The sequence below is a fragment of the Falco cherrug genome, chromosome 2 (genome assembly GCF_023634085.1).
Source record: "Falco cherrug isolate bFalChe1 chromosome 2, bFalChe1.pri, whole genome shotgun sequence".
Taxonomy (NCBI): domain Eukaryota; kingdom Metazoa; phylum Chordata; class Aves; order Falconiformes; family Falconidae; genus Falco; species Falco cherrug.
The window spans coordinates 78695476-78718870 of record NC_073698.1 but is presented as its reverse complement, the minus strand read 5'-3'; the positions used below and the strand labels follow the sequence as shown (position 1 = coordinate 78718870).

Here is a 23395-nt window from a genome sequence, read left to right as displayed (position 1 = left end):
GCTTCTGAAACTAAAGCTGGGTAAGTAATTCAGTCTGTCATATTAATTCATCAAATTTTACTTCTCTCCTCAAATTTCTCAGGTTGACATGTTTGAAATTGTTTTTCCTAGTCTGGAACGTCTGTGGTCATTTCAAAATATTTGCTTTTTGAATTTGAATTTCACGCCAATGTGTTTAGATATGTAATTCACTCAGTATTGTTTTTATTTGAGAGTTACATTGCTTACAGAACAAATTATTTATTAATTCCAAACAATATAGTAAAATATTGCATTCAAAATTTATTTACTGAAATATTTAACCATTTTATATTGAATTTTAAAAATATTTATTGTAAAATAACATGTCTTTGGGAAAGTTCACAACAGATGAATGTGAGTATGTCACAAACATGGAGTTAATTTTCAAAATCAGTGAATATTGTTAGAAAATACTTGTCATTAATTATATATCCATAATTTTTGCAAAATAACTTGTATTCATAAAAACTGAATGCTTATTTTTCTGCACATTTTTTTCAACCTCTGAGACATTCAGTTTGTTTTCTAATCTTGGACATCTCTTGAGGATGAGGACTAAGAGCATTAGTTTCATCTGCTGGCGAGATCACAATTTTACCAAGGAACTGTGTGTTTAAGTTGAAGTATTTCAGCAGTCCTGTTGATTTAAAATTCTCTGCTAGATTCAGGACACCATTTGAATTCTGGAGAGATGCTACTTATGCAAGCAAAAATGTCACTTATCAGAAAGGGAAAACCAAAGTTAAAAGAGGAATTTTAGCAACACACTCACCGACTCCTGGAAGTGTACTAGATTTGAACATCGGTTAACAAATGGTGATCAACTAATTATAGTGTGAGAGCTAGTCTCCATTAAATATAAGTAATGTATTTGCATGGGCTTTTTTTGCCTGAGCAGAAGTGGATTGAGAAAGAGGGAATTTGTTTTTGAGGTAGAAAAATCTCATTTGTCATGGACAGAGGAGTATTCTCACTTGGCTGACCAGTGTGAGAGAACATGTTGAATTTGGCTTAAATGTTAAACTGGAATTTTAATTCGTTTTTCATTATATATTCATTTCAACTTTAATGCTGTTTTCTCTTATCACAACTTCTATCCTCATGCACAATGTTATTTTTACCCAAGATTGTTTTAAATAGCATCAGAGGTCCATAGTCCTCTTTTCTAGAAGCTGTACAAGAAAAACAGACGGCATTCATCTTCCCTTGTTACAGCACTAGTGTGCATATCTCTGCAGCTGAGCAAGGCATTGCAGGTTCCTGAATGATCAGTGTTAAGAAGAGGCTCATAAGGGCACAGTTCATCAGGTTGGATGAATAGCACTCTTAAGTACATTTCTTTCTGTTGAGGAAGCCTACAATGCCTAGCTTGGCATAGATGCTTGCATGATGAATCTCACTATGGTGACAGACATTTTCCCCAAGTGGCCAGTTCGAGCATACTGCAGAGAAGGGGCCAAGTTGTGTGTGTGGGTACTCTGCCAGGGCAGAGATCTTCAGACCAAGAAAAGTGGAGACACGGTGAGATGTGTTGATGTGCTGGGAGTCACATTGCTGACAGAGTCCAGGACATGTCTGTTACCAGGCACACTCTCAAATTCTCACTGTGTTCAGTTATCTCCAGATCACTGGATCTGTTTATCTGCTGCATCTTTTCCATCCTCTTTCTCAAGCACAATTTGAATCTGCATTAATGTTTGGCTATGATCAGCAATCTAACTTTCAATAAATCTCAAAACACATTGCACAGTGTCACAGGGCATTGCTCCATTGATTGCGGTGTTGGCGGAGTTGTATTCCTCTCTTCTCACCAGAGCCAGGTTGCTAGAAAAATACTGTTTGGATACTACAGATAGTGGTAGTTCTTAAACATACTCAGAACTTCACTCAGTCTTAGAATCATTTATGGGTACTACAAGGATATTTAGTGTATAATCACAAATTAAAAGATAGGGAGCCTTTTAATTTGCTTTCTTCCCACATGGCTATTTCCATCTATGAACTGAAAAACAGAGAAAATTGATATTGCCACACACACACACATGCTCCCTACATAATTTTTAAAATTAATGTGAATTTTGGGTTTCTAGTAATTCCTCAAGGTTTGTTCTAAAAGGATTCAAAAGTTCCTGTTACCTTGCTTAAGCTTCACCTAACTTACTATAGCCTCCTTACTCTAAATAATGAGACTAGTTTTTGTCAAGGTAACTAAATCTTTTCATTTTTATTTGTATTCAGTTCCTGATGAAGCACTCAGCAGTAGCAGAGGAAAGAGAATCAAATCAAGTAATTTTTACTGATTCTCAGGAAAGGTCCAGGTTCAGTTTTCTCGAAGAGTGGCACAAAAGGTTCTTGCTTTGTCTGAACCAGTTCCATGATTCTTATGAGTAACTTCAACTACTGAATTTTGCACTTCAGTTTTTAATAATGGAATTACTTCTTCTTGGATTGCCATGAAGAAAGGGGAAAACACTGGGCTGACTTGGGAAAAGGAAAAAAACTAACCAGATTTCCAAATGGAAGCTCAACTTTAAACAGAGAAACCTACTATATTAATGCTGCTGGCAGTGATATGTGTATCTTGGAAATGGAAATTGCTATAATCTATAAAGTGTAGCTTCTGTTTTGTCCAATTTTGACCCATAGACCTTTAACAATGCCCAGCACCACATGGTGTGCTTCAGAGGAAGATGTGAGAACCTCAAATGAGAGAGAATTGGATTGATTTGTCACATAGGGAAGCTTACACCGAAATCCTAGAACATGACTTAATGCATTTCTTGAACATGCACAGCAACATGCCCATCCCTTCCAAAACTCTCATAAAAATACATAACTTTATATGTGAGTGTATATAATGTATATTTCAAGAGATACAAGTGATACACAATCTTAATATGGCACCTGAATCATCTTGATATATTTCTAAATGCCTTCACTTTTTTTTTTTAAGACACCCTGAGAGAATATCTCATGCATATGTAGTACAGATTTAGTTTGCTTATTTACAGTTTTCTGGATTATTTTGTCAGTAAAGAGCCAGCATATTTATCTTAGTTATTTGCATCGGTAATTTGATTAAAGATAATTGGAGGATGAAGAAATATGTTGCCTAAAATATCCTTGGGAACACGGCTTTGTTACCAGAAATCTTTTGACATAGAGGAAGATAAAAAGAAGAGCTTATGGTTTAGGATCATTGGAGATAAATTGTGAAGAGTAAAAAATCAGCTTTGGAGGAAGGGGAAATATTTAGCTGTGAGGCATTGCTATGGCAATAAGGAATGTGTGTGGAAGATTATGTGAGAGGAAGGGAAGGATAAGCAGGGATAAAGCTGTATCTGAGGAATAAAGTCATCTTTCTTTACATGTTTTTATGCTGCTCTTATTAAGAAAGTTTGTTGGGGGAAAAAATGAGCTTCATAAGTTAGCCTCTGTTTTTTTAAAAAGCAAGCAAGATAGTCACAGTGTTTGGTTTGCACTGCCAAAGGGACTCTTTGTAGATAACTGTTTAGGAGACCTGAAAGTGAAGAAGGAGTTCCTGATACAGGCTCCTCGAGGTCCATGGGATTTAAATCCAGATGCAAATGTCCTGGTTTCTGTGGGTGAAGCACATTTAGTGCTCCTGCCTGTGAAGCTGAACCCTCCTGCCTGGGACATGGGCACCCCAGGAGCTCAGGTACCTTATGGGAAAGCTCCTGAGCGGTCAAGGTGCATGCGCCCTTCATCACCAGAGAAACTCAAAGCAGGAGATACTGCTGGGAAGGAGGACTGCAGCTGTAGAGGAAATCACTTAGGCAACTTGGGAGGCTGGCGTGGTTTAATTAAGGATGGGAAATGAGGTTGGAGGAGGAAAACGTTGTTGTAGGGGTTTGGGAACATGTGAGAGCCGGAGGAGGCTGCAGCAGGAAGAGGAGAGGGAGAGGTGAAGGGGACTGGATAGTGTTGCATTGAGGGAAAAGAGGGAGATGTGGAAAGGTATGCCTAATGAAGAAGTAAGGGACATGTGGGAGGCTTGGGAGATTATGGAAGGAAGAAAAGTGATGGCACAAGCTAATGATGGTAATGTGGACTCCTTAATAGCCTGCCACTCATTTGACTTGGGTCTCTTATTGATGAACAAAAGGCATAGAAGGCTATATTGGTCTATTTCAGGTGTTGCAGGTGAGGGCAGATATGTTCAAGTGCACATACCTGCACATAGAGGACCCACAGGCCTGCAGCTGCCTAGACCTGGTAGACTAGCTTCTGTGTTTGGAAGCAACAAGCCCATGGCCACAAAAATGTGACTTTCTGAAAGCAACCTCCTTGTGGGTACTAGTACTTGGACAGATGCCACATAAAACTGAAGCTATTTTCATTCTCTGGAAGACAGAATCAGACTTGTCCTAGTTTTCTCTTCTGATTATTCATCATTTCTTCTCTTTGAATGATCCTCTTTGACAAAACTAATTGGTACCTAGTATCCAAACAGTGAAACAAGGCTTACTTCATCACTAATGCATTTTGGAAGAGTCTTATGTCTCACATAAGACCTTTCTAAGAGTTCTTCCTGTAATTAGATCCCTTAACCCACAGCTCCACAGCCCTGTTAATTTTCAAATTGGTGTGTTTTGGTTCAGGAAGCCTTTGAACAGAGAAAGCTGCATCCTGACATATTGTCATATCCAAGCATCGACAGCTCTGGCACGGGAAAAGGTCATGCCACCAAGCATTAACATTACAGAATAGCAGTTATAATAATTTATTTAAATAAGGATTTATTTTTTTTTTTAGACCAGGAAGGCCTCAAATCAGGTCCTGTGCCAATGTAATCTTGTTAAAATACAGGCCCAGAGAAGTTCAGATGGAAAAAGTGAGTTGTTCTGATAAGAAGAGGCAAGTGTCCATGCATAAAAACAAGGAGAGGGGGGCTATTGCAGGAGTCAGCCCTGGAGTTCAAGAGTGTAGAGAAGGGACTTGCTGCCACCTCATACGCTTTGAAAGGAGTGGGACAGATTCATTCAGAAGAGAGCAGTTCTGTGTGCTGTCCAGGGCTTTCCAGCTTCTGCCAGGCAGGAAAAGGGCCAGAACTGAAAGACAGATTCATGAGCTTTAATTCTTCCTACTCACAAATGCCCAGATGCTATTCATTGGTGGACAAATCATATGGGAAGGAAAGAACAGGCTACTAAGGTCTTCAAAGAGATCATCTAGTTTCAAAATTGTCATGTTTTTAGACGTTTGCAGAAAAAAACTCTGAGGATTTTTTCTTCCTTTTTCTAGAAAATTTTTATTCCAAAATGTGAAAATACTTGAGATTTAAGCCTTTTCTTGCTAGTAGGAGAGTACATTTTTCAATATTAATATTTTTTAAAGTCCTGAATGATTAAAGAAGTTGACAATTATGTCTAAACTGTTCTGCAAATACCTTCTGAATACAATAAAAGCTCAAATCTAGCTAGGTTTATTGTCAGTTTAATTATACTTTCAGTTCAGTACAGTTTAACTATGCACTCGGCACATAACATGGACTGTAAGCTTTTTGGTGCAGAGCTTTTATTTTAATTTTGTACCGCTCCTGGTTTAATTGAGCCCTCATTTTGATAGGTCATTACTGTCATACAAAATGGTAGAGCATATATCTGTCAGCAAATAAAATAGTAGCTTAAAAGGAATAAGAAATCTGTATCAGTTCTTTATTGGCCCTGTACCTGAATGCTTACTACTTACAGTACCTGTATGTACTGTGAATATTTTAATTATGTTACAAGTTGTCCTATGAGAAGCAAAACAAATGGAGCCAGACTTCCTCTGGATTTGCATCTTCTCTGCAGCCCCACTGTCCAGTCCCAGCTCCTTTCTGCTAAGTTCCCTCTAAGGCTTATCTTCAATCTTAAGAAAATTATCTTACACAGGAATTAAAGTAAAATAATTTCTCACATTTTTGGCCATCTGGTCGAATATGGACAAGCTGAATGAGACCCAGATTGAAGGGCCAACCCTGTGTCATCAGAGTAGTCATTTTGCTGAAGAGCAATTTTTTTTGTTTTGTTTTGTCTGTTTTTAGTTCCAGCTATGATAACTTCCTACCCAAATACCACCTTGGCAACGCAAGGTCAAAAGAAGGAGATGAGTTGCACAGCGCATGGAGAGAAACCCATCATAGTCCGCTGGGAAAAAGAAGACCGAATCATTAACCCTGAAATGTCCCGTTACCTTGTTTCCACCAAGGAAGTTGGAGATGAAGTGATCTCTACTCTACAGGTAAGAAAACAAAGTGACCCGTGACTTGTCTACATGTGTGAGAGTGTTGATTGATCTGGTTCTGATGGGGATGCACAGCTACCTCTGCCCTGCAAGGTGAAAGCCCCACCACTCACTCTACCTATGGTGCAACCCTTGACAGCTGGTAGCAAGAGGAGGTAGAGGAAGCCTCTGCATCCCACCCCCGAGAAAAATTAGTCTCCATCTTCCCATGCTCTAGAGGCATCAACAAAGTGAGTCTGGCTTGCAGCCCCCCCATCCTTTCCGTCTCAGCAGCAACATGGCTCATACCTTAGCTGGCCCTTCCTGGGGTGGCACAGCTCACTTTTGAGTACACTGCTGATAAGCGCTGAGTGAATATCTGAACCCTAACTCTGATGTGCGTCAGGCTTACCTCCACCAAAATTATTAAGCTGTTTTGAGATAAAAATTCTGTCTTTTTCAACTATTTTTCTCCCTCCCTTTCACTTTGCGGGGCTTGTGAGACCATTTTACAAAGCCAGGTTAGTCATCAGATTCAAAGTGAGGTGGAAGGAAAAGGCACATGTAAATATATAGGTAGTGTATTTATTGCTTCCAGTAGTATTTGGCACTTACTGTACACAGCAGAAGTCACCAAGAATCAACAACCGACTAGCAAACAGTCACAGTCTGCATCTTCACTTCTGCTTCTGTGACAGGCAGCTGTCTGGTGGGTGGGAGCCATGCAGCTAAACTTGCCTGACAAACCAGCATGTGGGACTCCATGAACTCCTAAGTGGCTGACCTGCGTTAGATTGAAGGGGTTACCTGAGTGGCACTGCTGTTTTGGAGACTTATGTTTCCCAAAGAGGCCATAGAAGCACAGGACTGTGCTGCGGTTCTGGTGTCACCTACAATGAGTGGGGCTATGATGTTGCTCTCAGAACACCAGGATACAGCTTTTTCCACTCAAATTTGAGATTTACTAATGTGAACAGCCCAATCGTTCATATTTTTGCATATGCCTTTTTGAAATCTAAATTTTTTTTAAAAGAAGTCATATAGATTTTCAGTGAAAAATCTTGATTTTCCGTTTTTCAGTCACATTCTTAAAAACATTTTTACTGGGCTCAAGGAAATAATTCCCTAGCTCTCTAGTGATTGCCTGTATTCTAATGTAACTCTGAAGGTATATCTCTTTCCTTACTATCCAAAAGTTGTGTTGTATGATATCCAGTAAAAATCTGGTTTTGCTTTCTGTGAGGGAGCTTTGTCATTGATTTCTATGAGGAAGATTAAGTTCTATGTGTAACTTTGTTCATATTAGTGTATTTCTGCTATAAATAATATTTAATTATAGGATAGACCCCTAGACCTCTCTTCCCTCATTTATCTTATTGACTTTAATAAGATAATGCCTGGATGCACAGCAATGTTGGTTTTTGGAAGGCTGGAGACCTGCCTGGAGAGTTCACTTCTGAAGCAGTTGCGTACAGTAGTGGTGTTCTACATCCATATATGTATGTTACATACAAAACCTTTGACTTCTGAGAGATAAAATGCCCCAAAACCAGAAAATACCAGGATTAAGGTTGTCTCTGAAGCTTTTAACTCTGCTTTTGCATGTGTGCATGATGATGTGATCTTCAGTTGTATACTCAGCTTTTATTTTTTCTGCAGGACCCCTGCCTCAGTCAGGCATGACTTGGATTTTCTCTGGAGTTGAATTAGGGTTGAGTAATGAAAGACACTGTGTGATGCAAGGCTGATCATTGAAACAAAACTTTTCACAGGTGGCCAATAATTGTGTGTTCTTTGTTTTCTAGGTACTTGCCTTGAGCCCTTGGGGTCTGATTTGCAGAAGTACTAAGCCCTCATAGCTGCAGCTTAACTCAATGGAAACTGTTACGAACACATTAAACACTATTTATTGCTAAGGACTCTGAGGGGGGAAAAGAAGGCCCTAGATGTATCAAATCGGGCTCTGAAAAATTTTGCTTTCCTGTCTTAAAGCTCAGCCAAATGTGCAACTTAACACAGCTTGACAAGTTACCACATCTCAGATGATAACTCCCCAATATCCTCGTAGTGAGTGGGAAATTAATCCATTCATCTTAACAAACAGTGAATGAGAGTTGTGCTCATATTACCTTGGCTTTGCTGAGGAATAAAGAGCACGTGGAGTTACCATGGCTCAGCTAATATGTGGCAACTTGTCAAGAAGCCACAAACATTATCATATGTCTGGTTCCTTAATTCCCCATACAAAATGCTGGGAACACTCTTCGTGATGTCAGGGTTTATGAAAATAAATTCACTCATGTTTCTGAAATGGGTATTGCATAGGTGAATCCACAGAAAAAGCTATGAGAAAATGAATAAATCTGTCTTCAGGGCACAGTTTGAACTGTGTGCAGTAAATAAAGTGTGGAGCAGCACACTGAGCAATGAGAAGAAAATGGCATTTAGAATATCTGCTCATTTTAAAAAGATCCTCTCCCTATTGTACATTGAATGAAGCAGTGGTCCTGTAGAAAAATATCATTATGATCATGTACATACAGATTATGTATAACTTCCCATGTTATTAAATAACAAATTGAAAAGAAAGACCACCCAAAATTTTACTATGAGGCACCATGCTGAATACTGCAGGGTTCACCACCAGTGTTTGAACCTTTATTTCCTCCACACAGACTTCAGCCACTTGAGTTATTTTCAGAAATAAGTAGAAAAAATTGGAGGCAGCAGGAGGCACCATGTTGTATGGAAAATTTCAGCCAACTGTTAAACACTTGGCAAACTTAGGAGTAACTGGAAACAAGACTCCTAACGAGAAGCTACAGGAATAGGTGGTGCTCCAACTCCTGGTTACACACAGAGCTGGTAGCCTGTTTCCTCAGCCCAGGTGTTGCTAGTTTTGATAAGTCCCAGTATTTTGAATGTTTTAGTGTGCATATGTATGTATGTGTATAACATGCACTATCTATTACTGTCAAGTAAAACAGTCTGTACAGTTTTTCTTGCACCATACAGAAAATCTGTCGGTTTATTTTCTCTGCGTGCTGTTCAATCAATCACTTCTTTTCAAACCACCTATAGATTTTGCCAACTGTGCGTGAAGATTCTGGCTTCTTTTCCTGCCATGCCATCAATTCTTACGGGGAGGATCGTGGAATAATTCAGCTTACTGTGCAAGGTAGGAAGAGGACAACACAAGGAAAAAACCACAGCTATTGTAGTACAGTAACTGGATGCCATCCTCAGAAATCTGTTGGGGGAGGGAGGCTCTGATTCCTAATTAAATGTATTCCTCATTGTCAAAGAAATGAGGAGCCACATTAAGATGCTCAGTCTTTCATTTTCCAGCATCACAGATTAAATCAAAATAAAGAATAAGCTCAAGTCTTCCTACATTTGTACACATTAATAAGGAGAATTTTTCTTAAATACACTAGCTGACAATCTACTAAAGATACTTAAAACTATCATCTTCAGCAGGGGCAGTGGGTATGAGGGGCTTGCTTTTTGAGGGGAGAGAGTTGCATTTGTTTTTAAGGAACAAATGTGCTTAAAACCCAAGTCTGAAATAAAGCAAAAGTGATCTGACTTTATCTCTAGAGAAATGTTAAACCTACTGTGGATCTTTAAACAAAATATTTCAAGTTTAATCAGTCAAAGTGAATTGTAATCAGTTTGCACAATACACACTCCAGGAACCGATGTTGCCTGGGGCTGGGGTTCCCCTCCCGCAAGGTTTCACTCAGGCAGCAGCAAGTCCTGGGGTGGCTGGGTTGACAGTATCTGAGATGCAGAGCACAGGCAGGACAGCCACTGGCCACTGCTTATTTCTGTGCAATGCTTGTTCCTGTGTTTGTATGCCTTTGAGCACACACACAACAAATTTCTAGAACTTGCAAATTTCTTTCTCCCCACTCTTAATTTCAAGTAACAGCAGATTTCAGTGAACGCCTAAGGCAGCCCTGTTGAAAAATTCAGGTGGAGTTTGGGGACAGGTTCTCAGTTACACCACTGCTCATTTAAACTGCCATGACAACTTAAAAGGCCATTAGAATGGGTATAAATGCTGTTTATTTACAACCTTAACTTCAAAGGCAGAAAGAGGTTTCAGCGTAATGTTATATTGTTATCAAATTATTCTGTAATTAAAGACAGACTTTTAAACATACTCAAAGAGATAGAAATTTCACTCCCTCCTCCCACCAAATCTGGCATTTTTAATTTGGTCTGCATATTTCTACCATCACCTTCTGTGTAAAAACTGTATCAGTGTAACATAGTGTTCAAGGCAAAAATCTTTTCTAGCATGAGTAGTCCAATCTGGAGTGCTTTTAAGGAAATGCAAATCTATGTTGCATATAAGAAGGTTCAACAGAAGTCAGCAATCAGTGACTCCTAGCTGAAAAGTGATTCTTTCTCCCTCTGTCAAGTATTCTTCAGCAGGTGACTAACTGGCTCAGGGTACTGAGTGACCAGAGAAAGTGCCGTGACAGCTAACCAGCAGTAAGCTATACCAGTGCCACGGTCATTAATATTATCTTGTTAAGAGTACAGGTTTTCTTCTGACTAAAACTGTGTGTGTTTACTCAGAGCCCCCTGACCCTCCTGAAATAGAAATCCGAGAGGTGAGGGCACGCAGTATTGCCCTCAGATGGACCATGGGGTTTGATGGAAACAGCCCAATCACTGGCTACGACATCGAGTGCAAGAACAAATCAGGTAAGAAATCATCTTCCTCTGAAGTAATCTTCATTGCTAGTCATTCATCACTGAATTTGTATCATAAAAGATAACTCATAAATTGAAACTGCCTGATGGAAATTTTTAACATGGTTTATTTAATATTCCACGGTAAGATTTATCTTCATTTGTTGTCTTTTTCTTTTTTTTTTTTTTTTCTTCTTTTTTTTTGAGGTACGGACATTAAGTTTAGCGATTGCTGCTTTTCCCTTTTACCAGAGAAATCTACACGTAGAGGGAACAAATTTTAAAACTAGCCATTCTAAGTGATAGCTGGTATGATGATTTTGCCAGCTGATTCTTGGTCTCTGTTCTTATCTTTTCTCCATTTGGATTTTTTTCTTTTAGTTTTCTGGTTTTCCCTAAAGAGAAAATACCTGCCTTTACAAATTATCTTTTCCTGTAGTACTGATTTTTAGAAGTTATTTTCTATAGATTATAGAGTCATAGAATCATTTAGGTTGGAAAGACCTTTGAGATCATGAAGTCCAACTGAAATAGAGATATATATGAATATAGATATGTAGATATGAGTACATGGCATCTTCCCTGGAAAGTCAGCAGTGAAAAAGGGTAGTTATGAGAATTTAGCTATGTAGTAGTCTGCTGAAGCACCATGCAGAGTTTTCAGTAGCATGCTGGAAATACTCTGAGACTCAGTCCACTAACAGAAATGTTCTGGGTGTTCTTATCAAACATAGCTGCTGTTTATCAAAGCAGCTATAGTACATTTATAGTCTTCTCCCTTCAGTTTTACATCTCCTCTGAGATATAAAAATGTACATAAAATTTTTAAGTCTGCCAATTTTTTTTAATTATTCTAATACCCATCTTTACTATTCTTCATTTGTCTACATTGTGTATTTCCTTTGTGCTTTACTTAGGCAAAAATGTCATGATGCTTTCTTTACTATTTTCTGAAATGTTAAATCATCAGTCACCATTTTTACATTGGCTTTGTAAATATAATTGATATTGTACAGGTGAGCATGGTACCTGAAAGATTACCCACTGAGGATGTGGCCAGGGATTGCAGCTTTGGAGATGTAGACTAGGCAAGGATGCATTCAAGGGACATGCATACATAAAAGTTTTTGGGCTTTGTTTTCTTTTTGATTCTTTTCATTTCTTTCCAACCACCCACCTGCTCCAGGACAGCTTTTGGAATTCTTGCCTGATACACCCTAAAAAATCACTTGTATTTCTAAATGATGTAACTCAGCATAACACAATCTAGGAAGATGGAGCTACTTTCCCTTGATTGAAGCAGCGCTGGGAAGGGACTTCAGAGCTCTAGAATAACTTTGTTAGATTTAGTTGAATGTTTTCAGGTGATAATGCAGAATGCAGGCAAAGATTAAATGGTAATTGCTGTGAACTTGCATTGCAAAATTATGTCTATAATATGGCATGATGAATCAATAGCAAGACAGCAAATGAAGCGCTATCATTTTGGATGAAAACATCAAGACACAACATAGTGGTAAGAGTTAAAACACTGAAAGAAATTAAAAATAGTGGGTGGCAGAATGAGTGTTGGAGAAAATATTTCTTTGTATATGAGGAGGCCATGACGTAAAAAGAGCAGGTTATCTTCATTTCACTGCAAACAACAGAAACATCATTTTTTAGAAACTGAGGCTGAATTTTTGGAGAAACTAGGATCAGGGGGTTTAATTCTTGCACATTTTTGTCATTAATTAAATCATCAAGAAGGTGAAATGGCAGAGATGATTACTGAAGAACTCGCACATGGTAGTGGAGGGAAGTTAGAACAAAGAAGAGGGAATTAAGAAAACTTCTTATGGTTTCCAGATATCAAAGGGACAGAAGAAAACTTAGGAAAAACATTCACAGTCCAGATGGCAAGGTCAGGGAATATCCTGCCAAGGTCAGAGTAAAGCTGTAAACTGCACAGTTGTGTTTAGTGAGAATTTTCCACCTATGTTGCTTACCATAAGGACTCAGACATGGGTTTACAGCAGGGTACATCTTCTAGGCTCCTCAGGAAGGAAAACTGCAGAATTTTTCAGTTTCAGAGAACGTGCAGGTGACCACATATGGACTTCACTGCATGGTGCTGCCCTCAGGTATCCTATCTGTCTCTGCCATGCCATCAGACAAAAAAGACACATTAGTTACCCTCCAGAAGGAGCATGGAGTTGCCTGTTACATTGGTAGGGGGCATCTGTAGGGTCCAGTTGCCATGTAGGATCAATATGAATAGTGGGAGCTCAGCTTTTCAGGCTGTTTCAGTACTTAGATATGATGACTGTCTGCACAGAAATGTACCTGTGGCACTCAGGCCTGGTCCTTCATTGAAAACACTGTTGTGTAGCCATCAGACTTTTCCATCAGAGGTGTCCAAAAACGTTTGAAGATAGGAACAGGTATGTGGGTTTCTTCTTGTGCCTCTCTCCTCATCCTTTTTTATGTCATTAGGCAAAACTGAGGGGCAAACCGAGTATCAGTCCAGCTTAAGTCCTGATCGGAAGGGAAAGGACTGTGCATTGTGCTTTCGTGTGCACACGTGTGAATCCTGAGCATCCTTCAGTATTCAGATGCCTTCGCAGAGCTGGGGAGCTCCCCCCATCCCTGCTGAGGCAGCGGCGGGGCGGCTGGGCGGGTGCAGTACCGGCAGCGGCCGCCAGATGGCAGCGCCGGCCGGGCCCGGGAGCGGCAGCCGCGTCCCGCAGTCGCGTCCCGCAGTCGCGTCCCGCAGCGCCGCAAACGGGCCCTCGTTGTCTTCCGCACAGTCATCCCAAAGCATCAGACTTCAGGAACGCGGGGGAAGCTGCTAGATTTCATGAAATCCCATTTTTTCATAGATCATAGTGTCAGCGTGCATTTTGTAGGATACTGAGAAATGCCTGGGTGTCACATTTTATGAGTGGAATAAAGATTACATTGAAAATTCCACTCATTCTTTTTTGGTTTTTTTATAAGTTTTTTGTTTGTTTGTTTGTTTGCTAGCCCATTGCTGCTTGTTTTCTGTGCTTTTTCTGTGTCTCTAGGTAAATAGATTTTAGAGCTCTCCGAAACAAACAATAAAAACCAGAAGAGCCAATAGTCAATCTTAATACCTCATTCAATTACTTACCACATGGACACGAACAAATATTTTTACAGTTTTCCAGAAGAAATAAATGATTTATTTTTTTTCTTAGTAACATTTTTCTCAAAACTGCAAACAGTTTTAGAACAAAAATTATTAATTTTTTTCAGGACTGGCTCAGTTTGGAATGATTGCTTTTGTTGGTTTATTTTTCCTTCAAGAAGGGAATACATGTATCAAAATACACTCCTGAATTCAATGCATTAGTTGTAAATAAACTCTGGAAACTTACGTTTAGAAGTACAGAAGATGTGAGTTTTCATCTCTCTCTTTCTCCATGGTGTGTCATTACTTAACCAACTAAGAATCACCAGAATTTTTCAAATTCGTTTATGTGATTTCAGCAGCTATATATGTACTGCAGATGGCTGCCACTCAGGGGTCAGTATTTCAAATAACTCAGGTTATTTGATAATATACAGACTGTATTAAAAGAAATTCTCATCATCCTCAACAGAAATTTAACACGTTCTCCATACTGAGGAGGTCTTTTTTTTAAATTCCTTTTCTGTTGGCATAGCATACTGGAACAGACAGAGTCTCCTTCTGTGCTTGTATAACATTTAACACAATGGAGTGTAACTGCTGGTTAAAATTCTGTAAAGTTTAAGAAATTCTGAGAAGTTGTAGCAAACTGAAAGGAAGTTGTAGCAGCTCTGCCTGCAGGTAAGCCCTTTAGAGCTTCTGAAAGTATCCTACAGAAGAAGCTGTGACAAACTCAGTTACCAAGGAAAAATACATTCACGTGAATTTGGTTAGCACTTAAATGTCTGATTCCTGAATATTTTCTGGGTAAATGAAGTCACATGGGCAAGCAAACAGGCCCTGTAGTCAGCCAAACTGCAGATGTCATTGTGACAGCTTGTGCATCTTTTAGCAAGTTTATATAAAAGAATTTACACAGTATGTGCAAATATTTTGTATCTGAGTGAGCTTTCTATTTTTAAACTAGTCTTCCTTATCTGATGAGCTTCCAGCGATCCGCCCACAGTGACCCATACTGTAAACCGTTCCTGTAGAGCCTCCAGTGACATCCCCCATAGGACGCTGCAGAGGTTGAAGGAGGAACATTGCCTGCAGTAAGAAAGAAATGGAGGATGGCAACTCATAAAAGACATCAAGATGCTTTAATGGATAAATTCTATTATTTTGTTTGCAGCAATTGAATACTTGGATGAATAGGAGGTGTTACTGCGTTTAGCCAATTTCCATTCTTTTTCCTGTTATAAGTCTGGAGAATTTATTAAAAACATAACAGGCAGATGAAGAGTAAGCATAAATAATAACAACGTGCTCCTCCTTTTACAGGTACATACGAACAGCTAAGAGGGTTCTACATTCCCCTTGTAGTAAACTGTTTCTGCATCTTTACACAAGTAAGGGAAAGAGCATCAGTCCTGGAGGGTGCTGGGCCCATGTCTAAGTATTCCAAGCTTGTGCTCACTGTTCGCCTGTGGTCTGAGCTCCTGGAATTTGACATCAAACTTTCTGCCTGACCTCTGCTAGTCTAACACCCCTCCATTGCTGTTTAAGTCCCTTTCCTCCCATTTTGGAGCACAACCAACCTTCTTGCTGAGTGAAGATCCCTTTGGGGCAGCAGCTCCTATCTTTTTCACAGTTGTTCCAATGTAGCAACGGTAAAAAAACCAGTATGCAAATGCACACACAAAACTGGGGAATCTTTGCTGCTCTTACCACATCCTCAAAAAAAGACAAAGGAGTAGCTATTTCCTCAGATTTGCTGATGACCCAGGGTCAAGATCCCATTGCTCACCGCACCAGACTCAGAGCAGTTGGGAGTGCTGTCAGGGAAGATAGTCACTCAATTTACTTGTAGCAGCAGGTATTTTCTGGGTTAGTTCAGCAATGGCAGTATCCCGCTCTGCAAGACAGTTTAGCTGCATGCTTGTATTAGCGACGTTAACATCATCTTTTGTCTGTTTTATTTTAACCTCTTATTGAATAGACTCTTGGGATTCTGTTCAGAGAACCAAAGATGTTTCCCCTCAGCTAAACCAAGCCACTATCATTGACCTCCACCCTTCCTCAACTTACAACATTCGCATGTATGCCAAGAATCGCATCGGCAAGAGTGAGGCCAGCAATGAGCTCACCATCACTACCGATGAAGCAGGTATGCTTTGGGTTTGTAGCGTCTCAGTTGTGCTGGGAATTATTGCTCTTTGACATGAGTAATCTTAGCGTGAAATGCTGCTTATGTTGCTGCAGCTGCATTGAAAGAAATACTGAATTGTTCCCATAAAACATTGTGACTTTTGCAACTTCATCATGCAGGCCTATAATTAAAGCCATTCAGTGGCATCTAGTGGTCAAAGAAGACATTGTGCTCGAAATTTTCAGCCTTGGGGTACTGGAAACGGCACACCTATATCTAGTTAGGCAACTCACTCAACAACATCCTATTTTTAGCGGTGGTTCCTCCCCTGTGGGTTTGTGGCTTTCCTTAGATGCTCACATATTAGTATGGGTAACTGATTTAAGCTACCCCCATTTGAGAACATTGTTCTATATGAATCAAATCTTTTTTGACTATTCCATCCCCCAACCCACTCACCATTTAGTTCTCTGATCACTGTGTAAGGCTGTTGGCTGTCATTAGTTAATATCATCCCACTGTTCTTTGTTCCCTTGTATTCTGCTACATCGCTGCAGGTTTCTGTACCAGGAGGGCTATGCAGGCATTTTCACCTTGGTGGCCAGAGTCACTCTTGTGTGTGCTTGAATTGCTGCCATCCAGTGCCATCTTATTTTTGTTTCTCAGGGCTAGCAGAAGTGGCAGATGGATAAGGACAGCATAGCCTTGTGCATGCTACCACATCCCCAGTCCTACATGTTAAATGTGACACTGAAAAAGACTTAACAGGTGAAAAGTGGAGGGCTACAGCTCTCTGTTTCAGGAATTAGGAGCGAAAATGCTCAATGGCCCTAAAGTAACTCTGCCAGGCATATATTGCAATGATATACAATGATACAATATATATAAAGGTGTCGGGAGTACCCCAAGCAACTTCAACACCCTTAGTCCACTGAAACTGGATGGTGTTACTCTGGAAAGCCTTGACCAGAAAGGAGCTTGCTCCTTTGTATTTGAAAACACATTTTTATCTTGCTAATTTTATTTTTCCTGTTACCTTACGACAAGTCAGCTGTGCTTCCTTCTTTGGGGGTTTTGAGAGAAAACCGTAATGCAAGTATCTGGGTGGCAGTGTCCTGGCAGTGAAAGCCGTGCTTCTTTTTCAAGGTTCATGTTGGTCTAGGCTTTGAACACTTGGTGACCAATCTCTAGTTCAGCTCATATGAATACAATTGTGTAATTCCCACTCATTTTCTCTGTGGGTGAATTTTACTATATTCTATATTTACTATATTTCACAGGGTGAAAATATACCCCTTGTCAGGAAAACGTGGTTTAGGCTCCAAGGGACTTTCTGAATAAGAACAGGACACAAGGAGGGCTCACAGTGCAACGCAGAATAAATGGGAGACAATATAAGCTGCATTTCTTTTTTCACCGGGTATCTTTTTTCATCCTAGTGGAAGGAAAGCCTTCCATGAACAGCTTTATTAATGGTGAATGGTTTGTTTGCAAAGTATTTCTCATTTGATCAGGGTTTTTCTCTTCCTTTTTTCCATGAAAATGTGAAATCACTAGATAAAACAGATATTCATTCTTCCAGCCATCATCGTCTGTATCCCCAAAATGCCCATCCTTCCTCGTTGCATATACATCAAAGTAGAGGGGTGGGTCTTGGATCCACTTGCTCATTCTCTCTTATTCAACCATGGTTGGAATATTTCTTACTTGCCAAGTTTTTCCTGGCTGATAATTAAGTTGTCAGGATCAGCAGCTGGCCTTGAAATAAAAAAACCCAGCTTCCCCATGAACAGGGTGGAACCTTAACATCACGTTTTATTCAGTTCTTTGTAACCAGGTTTCAGAGCAATTGATCCTTTTGTTGCTGTCTTTTAAGAAGCTGTCTGTTTGGAGAAAAAAGACCAGCAGTGTGGAACTGTATTCAAAAGTCACTGATGTACCTTAGGGGACAATTGGAAAAGAGAAGGTCAGGCTTAGGCAGAGTATGTGATGTTTGTCTCCTGGGTTTTGATTTCAGGTGGTGTGCGATGTGCAAGAGCAACATTTTTTGATCACTGTTTATTTCTGTTCTCTGCTTTTACAATAGGAAAGGGAGAACAGCATGGGTGCAGGGAATGAGAGAGAAGGTAATAAGAATGGAGCAAAATAAAGGTCCAAGAAAGACAATATAAAAACTGAACAACTCAAACCATGTTATTAGCAAGGGCATACAAATTGTGTATCACATGTGACGGTGACCTGAGTCACCCAGCACTAGCTATTAGAAATAAAACTGTAAAGGCTCTCTGTGGCAAAAGGATAGTGAAGCATGGCATGATTTCAAACCCTGCAGGCCACCCTTTCCCTCCATACAACCACAGTTAACTCCTGTGTTGGAAAACAGATGGCAAGTACACACTTGCAGTAACACTTGTCAGAAAAACCAAAAGCATTACGGCTGTTATTTAACAGTGAAAATAATAGAGGAAGCTGGCATATCTAGGGTTGCTTTATGTCTCTGTCACAAATTCTGCATGATATAAGTATGAAAAATAAATGACTTCTTATTTAACATTTCAACATGGTATGCTGGGAACAGTTTACTACTCCAGTCCGTAAAATCTTTTGAGGTATTCAAGAAAAAGTCAAGACTTTAAGAGGCACCTTTTAAAACCATTTTTAGGATCAAATGCTTTACTGAAATTCCACTACATTATAATGTACTCAGAGAAATGGCATTTGTGTTTGTCAGCAGGGGGGCAGAATCAAGGACAGGTTTCAAAAAATTCAGAGAGATCTCATTTTTTGCCAGTGGGCTTTTTCCTCTTCTCTTTCCTATGCATTAATGCAAGGGGAATGGAAATAAAGTTCTTTCAACCTTTGGAAATTTCCCATATGAAGGACAGTCAAGAATGGCACAGAATAGGGCATCTTTAATAACTTAAACATATTATAGGCTGTATTCTGGGTCTCTCTGCTTTCATCAGTTAAAGCAAAATGTTCTGCTTCCCTTCACTACAGCTGTCATTTACTGCTGCTCCACCTCTAACAGCCCCATCTCACCCTTTTTATTGCTTTACTTCCTTTGTCATGCTATTAAACTTAATTTAATACCTTTTACTGAGGCCATATTCTGCATCAAGGGAACCCTCTACAGCAGCTTGAGATTACTCCATTCCTTTCTTCAGATCTTTCTTTTATAATGATTTACCTCGCTGAGCAAGCAATTTACTTCACATCTCTCTGTTCAGTCCCAGTCAATTCTTGATCTGCTCTGTAGCTGCTCAGCTGACAAGTTGGTTCCCCTATACTCAGGGCCTTCTTTTTTCATTTGTGTTTAAAGCATCATGCACGTGCTTGGCAGCATATTGATAATAAACGAAACTCCTCCTGATACAGACAGGAGCTGCAGCATGCTTTTTTTCATCTGGCAGTTATTTTTAATCTGATTTCCAAGCTGGATACTTACACTGCGGAGGGGGAGAAAGTAAAATGTGCAGGTTTTTGTGTATAAAATATTTTATATTTGACTAAATGTGCTCAGTCTCTAGTGAACAAAGGGGATTGCACTGGAAAGTGTGTGACATGATGAAGGCTGGCTGAGGAGTTCCTGTCTCACCTGCTTTCAAATGAGTTCTGCTGCCTTTCTAATATTCTGACTGCTGAAAGTATGTCTTGCCTGTTTACAAAACAGAAAGAGCACTGTGTGCATATCACTCAATGAGAAAAGTCACTATTATTCGCTCTTCCTTTATTTGCCAGGCTGGTATGTGTTGGCATGTGTTGTATTTCACTGTTGGCCAGAGATGGCACCTGAATAAGGAAGATGCTAGGTTCTGGTTTTGTGTGATGAGGTGGTATCTTCAGTTGATTGACTTCATATGACATGGACTCAGTCCAAATCTTTGTGATGCTGGTGTGTGAAGTTGGTGACAAACCATATGAAGTGCTGAATTCTGTGTGTTGTGAAGGCCAGTTTTGATCTACCTCTCTTTTCCGTTGGCAGCTCCTGATGGTCCACCTCAAGATGTCCAACTTGAGCCTATATCTTCACAAAGCATTAGGGTCACCTGGAAGGTAAGTACACACAGCCAAGAATATAGACTCTGGCAGTATTTTGGTGCATTCAAAGATGCCCCATTGATGGGAGTGTTACAACTGTGGCTCAGTTACTTTAAGGAGTTATGTAAGGAGAGACCTTGCAGATACCTTTGTTGACAGATCTTACATTGGCCATTAAGACTGGTGCACTATGCAAAGAAGGATCCTTTCATCAGAGAGTAACAACAGTAGCTGCTTGCTTGTACTGCTGACAATAACATTTCCTACTGCCTTCTGATTTCAGAGATAAGGCTATATGCTTGAAAAATGAGCACACACAGAATTTCAGTGTGGTTTGTGGGAAAAATTCCCCAAACCATTGGAGCCAATGGGAGTTTTTCCCATTGCAATGGACTTTGGGACAGAGCCTTGCTGAAGGCATGTCTGCACAGAGACAGCAATATAATGTCTCGGTATAGTCCATGAGAACTGATGAATCAGAGCAATTGATTTTAAAATATCAGCACCTGATACGATTTAAACATCTAGCATGTCTTGTGACTCAGTTTTTTCTAGATTTTGCCCAATGTTTTGACAAGCACAGAATGTTTTAAATGCTTTCAGTATGATATCAGAGGTACTTAAGCCATGTTTTAAATGATTTTGTGCTATATACTGCTTGCACATTGTAGCAGACAGAATAAAGCTATCTAATTACAAAGTGTAATCTCAATATGAATGGCAGTTTCAAAGTTGTATTGATAATTCCGTTTATTTAAGATTCTGAAATATGCGGTATTACGTGCTAGAGTGGGATGGTGGCATAATAGTCATTAATTTCTATAGTGATGTTAATTACTCCTGCAAATGTGGGTAATGTATATTTTGCCCCAAGATATGGACCATCCAGAAAGTCAGGGTAGTAACAGTGAGCTGCTGCTTATTAACCATATAAATAACAGTGGGCTTTATTATTATTATTATTATTATTATTATTATTATTATCATCATCATCATTAATCCAGTAAATAACCAGCACGACCCTGTGTTAGTTTTGAGTTGGTTCCTGAAAAGACAGGTTACTACAGTGCACAATTGCTGTACAGTGCAGGTGGACATGTAACTACTGGGATGTCCAGCTAGTACACAGGGACCTCAGGTCTCCAGCTTTTTTGAGTAGTTCAATGGTGTTTTGAAAAGGGTGCATTAAAAATTCTGTTCTGATGCAGCATTTCAGTGTTAAGCTTCAAAAGCAGTAGTCTTTGTCAGACCCCTTGCACAGGTCACAAATACAGCGGTGATTCTTGGATCTCATCCACATATTAAATTTATATCAAGTGTTGGTTTTCATCAAATGGTTTCCAAAAATGAAATGCATATGGTCACTAGCCACAGGCTTACCTGGTGGTTGAAGTGAAACACAGCAATGTACTTATAAAAGGCATAGATGAAGCATGGAATTAAATGCAACACACAGTCAGCAGAGCAAAGGAAGCAGCTATTGAAGCAAAGTGGAGTGTACAGTGATTCTCAACAACTGAAATAAATGCTTAATGGGTTGTTTCTTTTTAAAGCACTCAAGAAGTGTGACAGCCATCAGATCTAGTGAACTATAACCTTCAAGCTTCTGTGCATGAACTTGTTTTTATGGGTGTATGGGTAGGCAGATTGAAAGGCTTTGCTTGCTTTTTTAAAGTTCACTTTGGGGGATATTTTCTAAAGCAACAAGCAAAGATAGGCACCGTTGGCTCACTGCTGGAGTTTATAGATGCCATTTGTGATTCTGAAGATTTGCCATTAAATTTTATAGATGCAAATGTGTGCAGGCAGCTATAGGACACACAAAATTCCCACACGTACATTTCAGTAACATTGTCTAAAATATGGTTCAGCTTGTACATCCAGGACATAAGTGCAAATTAGTGTCTTGATCTCCAGGTATTGTCTGGGGAGTAGAAGCTGGAGCAGCTGGAGTTTTATTCTCAAGATCGTGTTTGGAATTTGATTTGTGAATACCTCTCAAGTAGTGATCAGTATCTAATATAACAAAATAATCACAGAGATGAGCTATGAATTGAATATATACTCCATTGCCCTGGCAAGTTTCATGAGCTGAGTGTAAAGATGGATTTTCACAACTTGAGTGAGCTTAAGGTGTGAGCTTCCTGTGACCTTGGAAATGCCTGCTTGTAACCATGCTGCATATATCCAGATCAGGAAAGGTGGGTCCATGCTCCCAGAACTGTGCACCACCATGTGAACCTGGTGCCATGCACCGTGCAGATGCTGGCTAGAGATTTGGAGTTTGCTGTGGATTGTGCTGCAAGACTGCACACCCAGTCTCCAGTGAATAGCCAGTCTCCTATGAACCTTTGAGATATCATTCCTATAGACTCAGACTCTGTTAAATCTGTTAATTCCTTTAATTTATTGACCAGCAGTATCTGATGTGGTCAAGCAGCATGAGAGGCACTGTAGCAATGCCCTCTAGCAAAGTTCTAGGGAAGTGTTGCTGGCTTTAGCCACAAGACCCAGTGAGGTGCTGTTTTGCAAGCAGCAGAAACTCTGGAGGTCTGCGTATGAAAAGATGGGCAGAAAAAGGCACCACTGGCACTTGACTGAAATTCTGCTCATTGTGATCTTCATGCTGTCAAGCTCCTGTGTGCTCAGCTTGGAAACTCTTTGCCTTGATTTGCAGTCGTTGCTTTATCTGCTGGTAGGTTAGCTCCTCCGGTGGGTGCTAAGTTTCTCTGTGGTGCTAGACACAGCTGAAACCTAATTGTTTTCCTTGACCTTGAAGCTCCTTTGCAGACAAAGGTGAAGTGACTTAGCTGCCCTCCTGAAAGGTTTGTGCTTGCATAGCCCTACCATTACTAGAAAAATTATTTCCTGAATGACAATTTGTAACAGCTGATTAAGAAGTTCCCCTAATTAAGAAGTCCCTAAGCAGGAGTGAACCGTTTACTTCCCTTGAATTACTGCATTTCTGTCCTGGCCAGAGCAGTTTTAGCCCTTTACTCAAAAAGTACTTTAAGATGGTCCCACAGATTCAACATAGTTTGGTCCCATGATGAATCCTGACTTTTGGGTAGGTCCCTACAAATCACTGCTGTGCAGAAGGCACTCATTGCATTGTGCAATACAGATTGCTTAAG

At 39.8% G+C, this 23395-nt stretch overlaps 1 protein-coding gene across 2 annotated transcripts in view; it reads left to right on the top strand.

Annotated features, from left to right (window-relative positions):
• Nucleotides 1–23395, top strand: part of DSCAM (DS cell adhesion molecule) — a 470648-nt gene that overhangs the window by 351393 nt on the left and 95860 nt on the right. For both annotated transcript variants that reach the window (XM_055702437.1, XM_055702438.1), the window contains exons 12-16: nt 6071–6267; nt 9331–9427; nt 10840–10968; nt 16071–16238; nt 20206–20276. In XM_055702437.1, coding sequence (XP_055558412.1) covers nt 6071–6267; nt 9331–9427; nt 10840–10968; nt 16071–16238; nt 20206–20276 — 662 coding nt within the window. The remainder of the gene's footprint in view (nt 1–6070; nt 6268–9330; nt 9428–10839; nt 10969–16070; nt 16239–20205; nt 20277–23395) is intronic.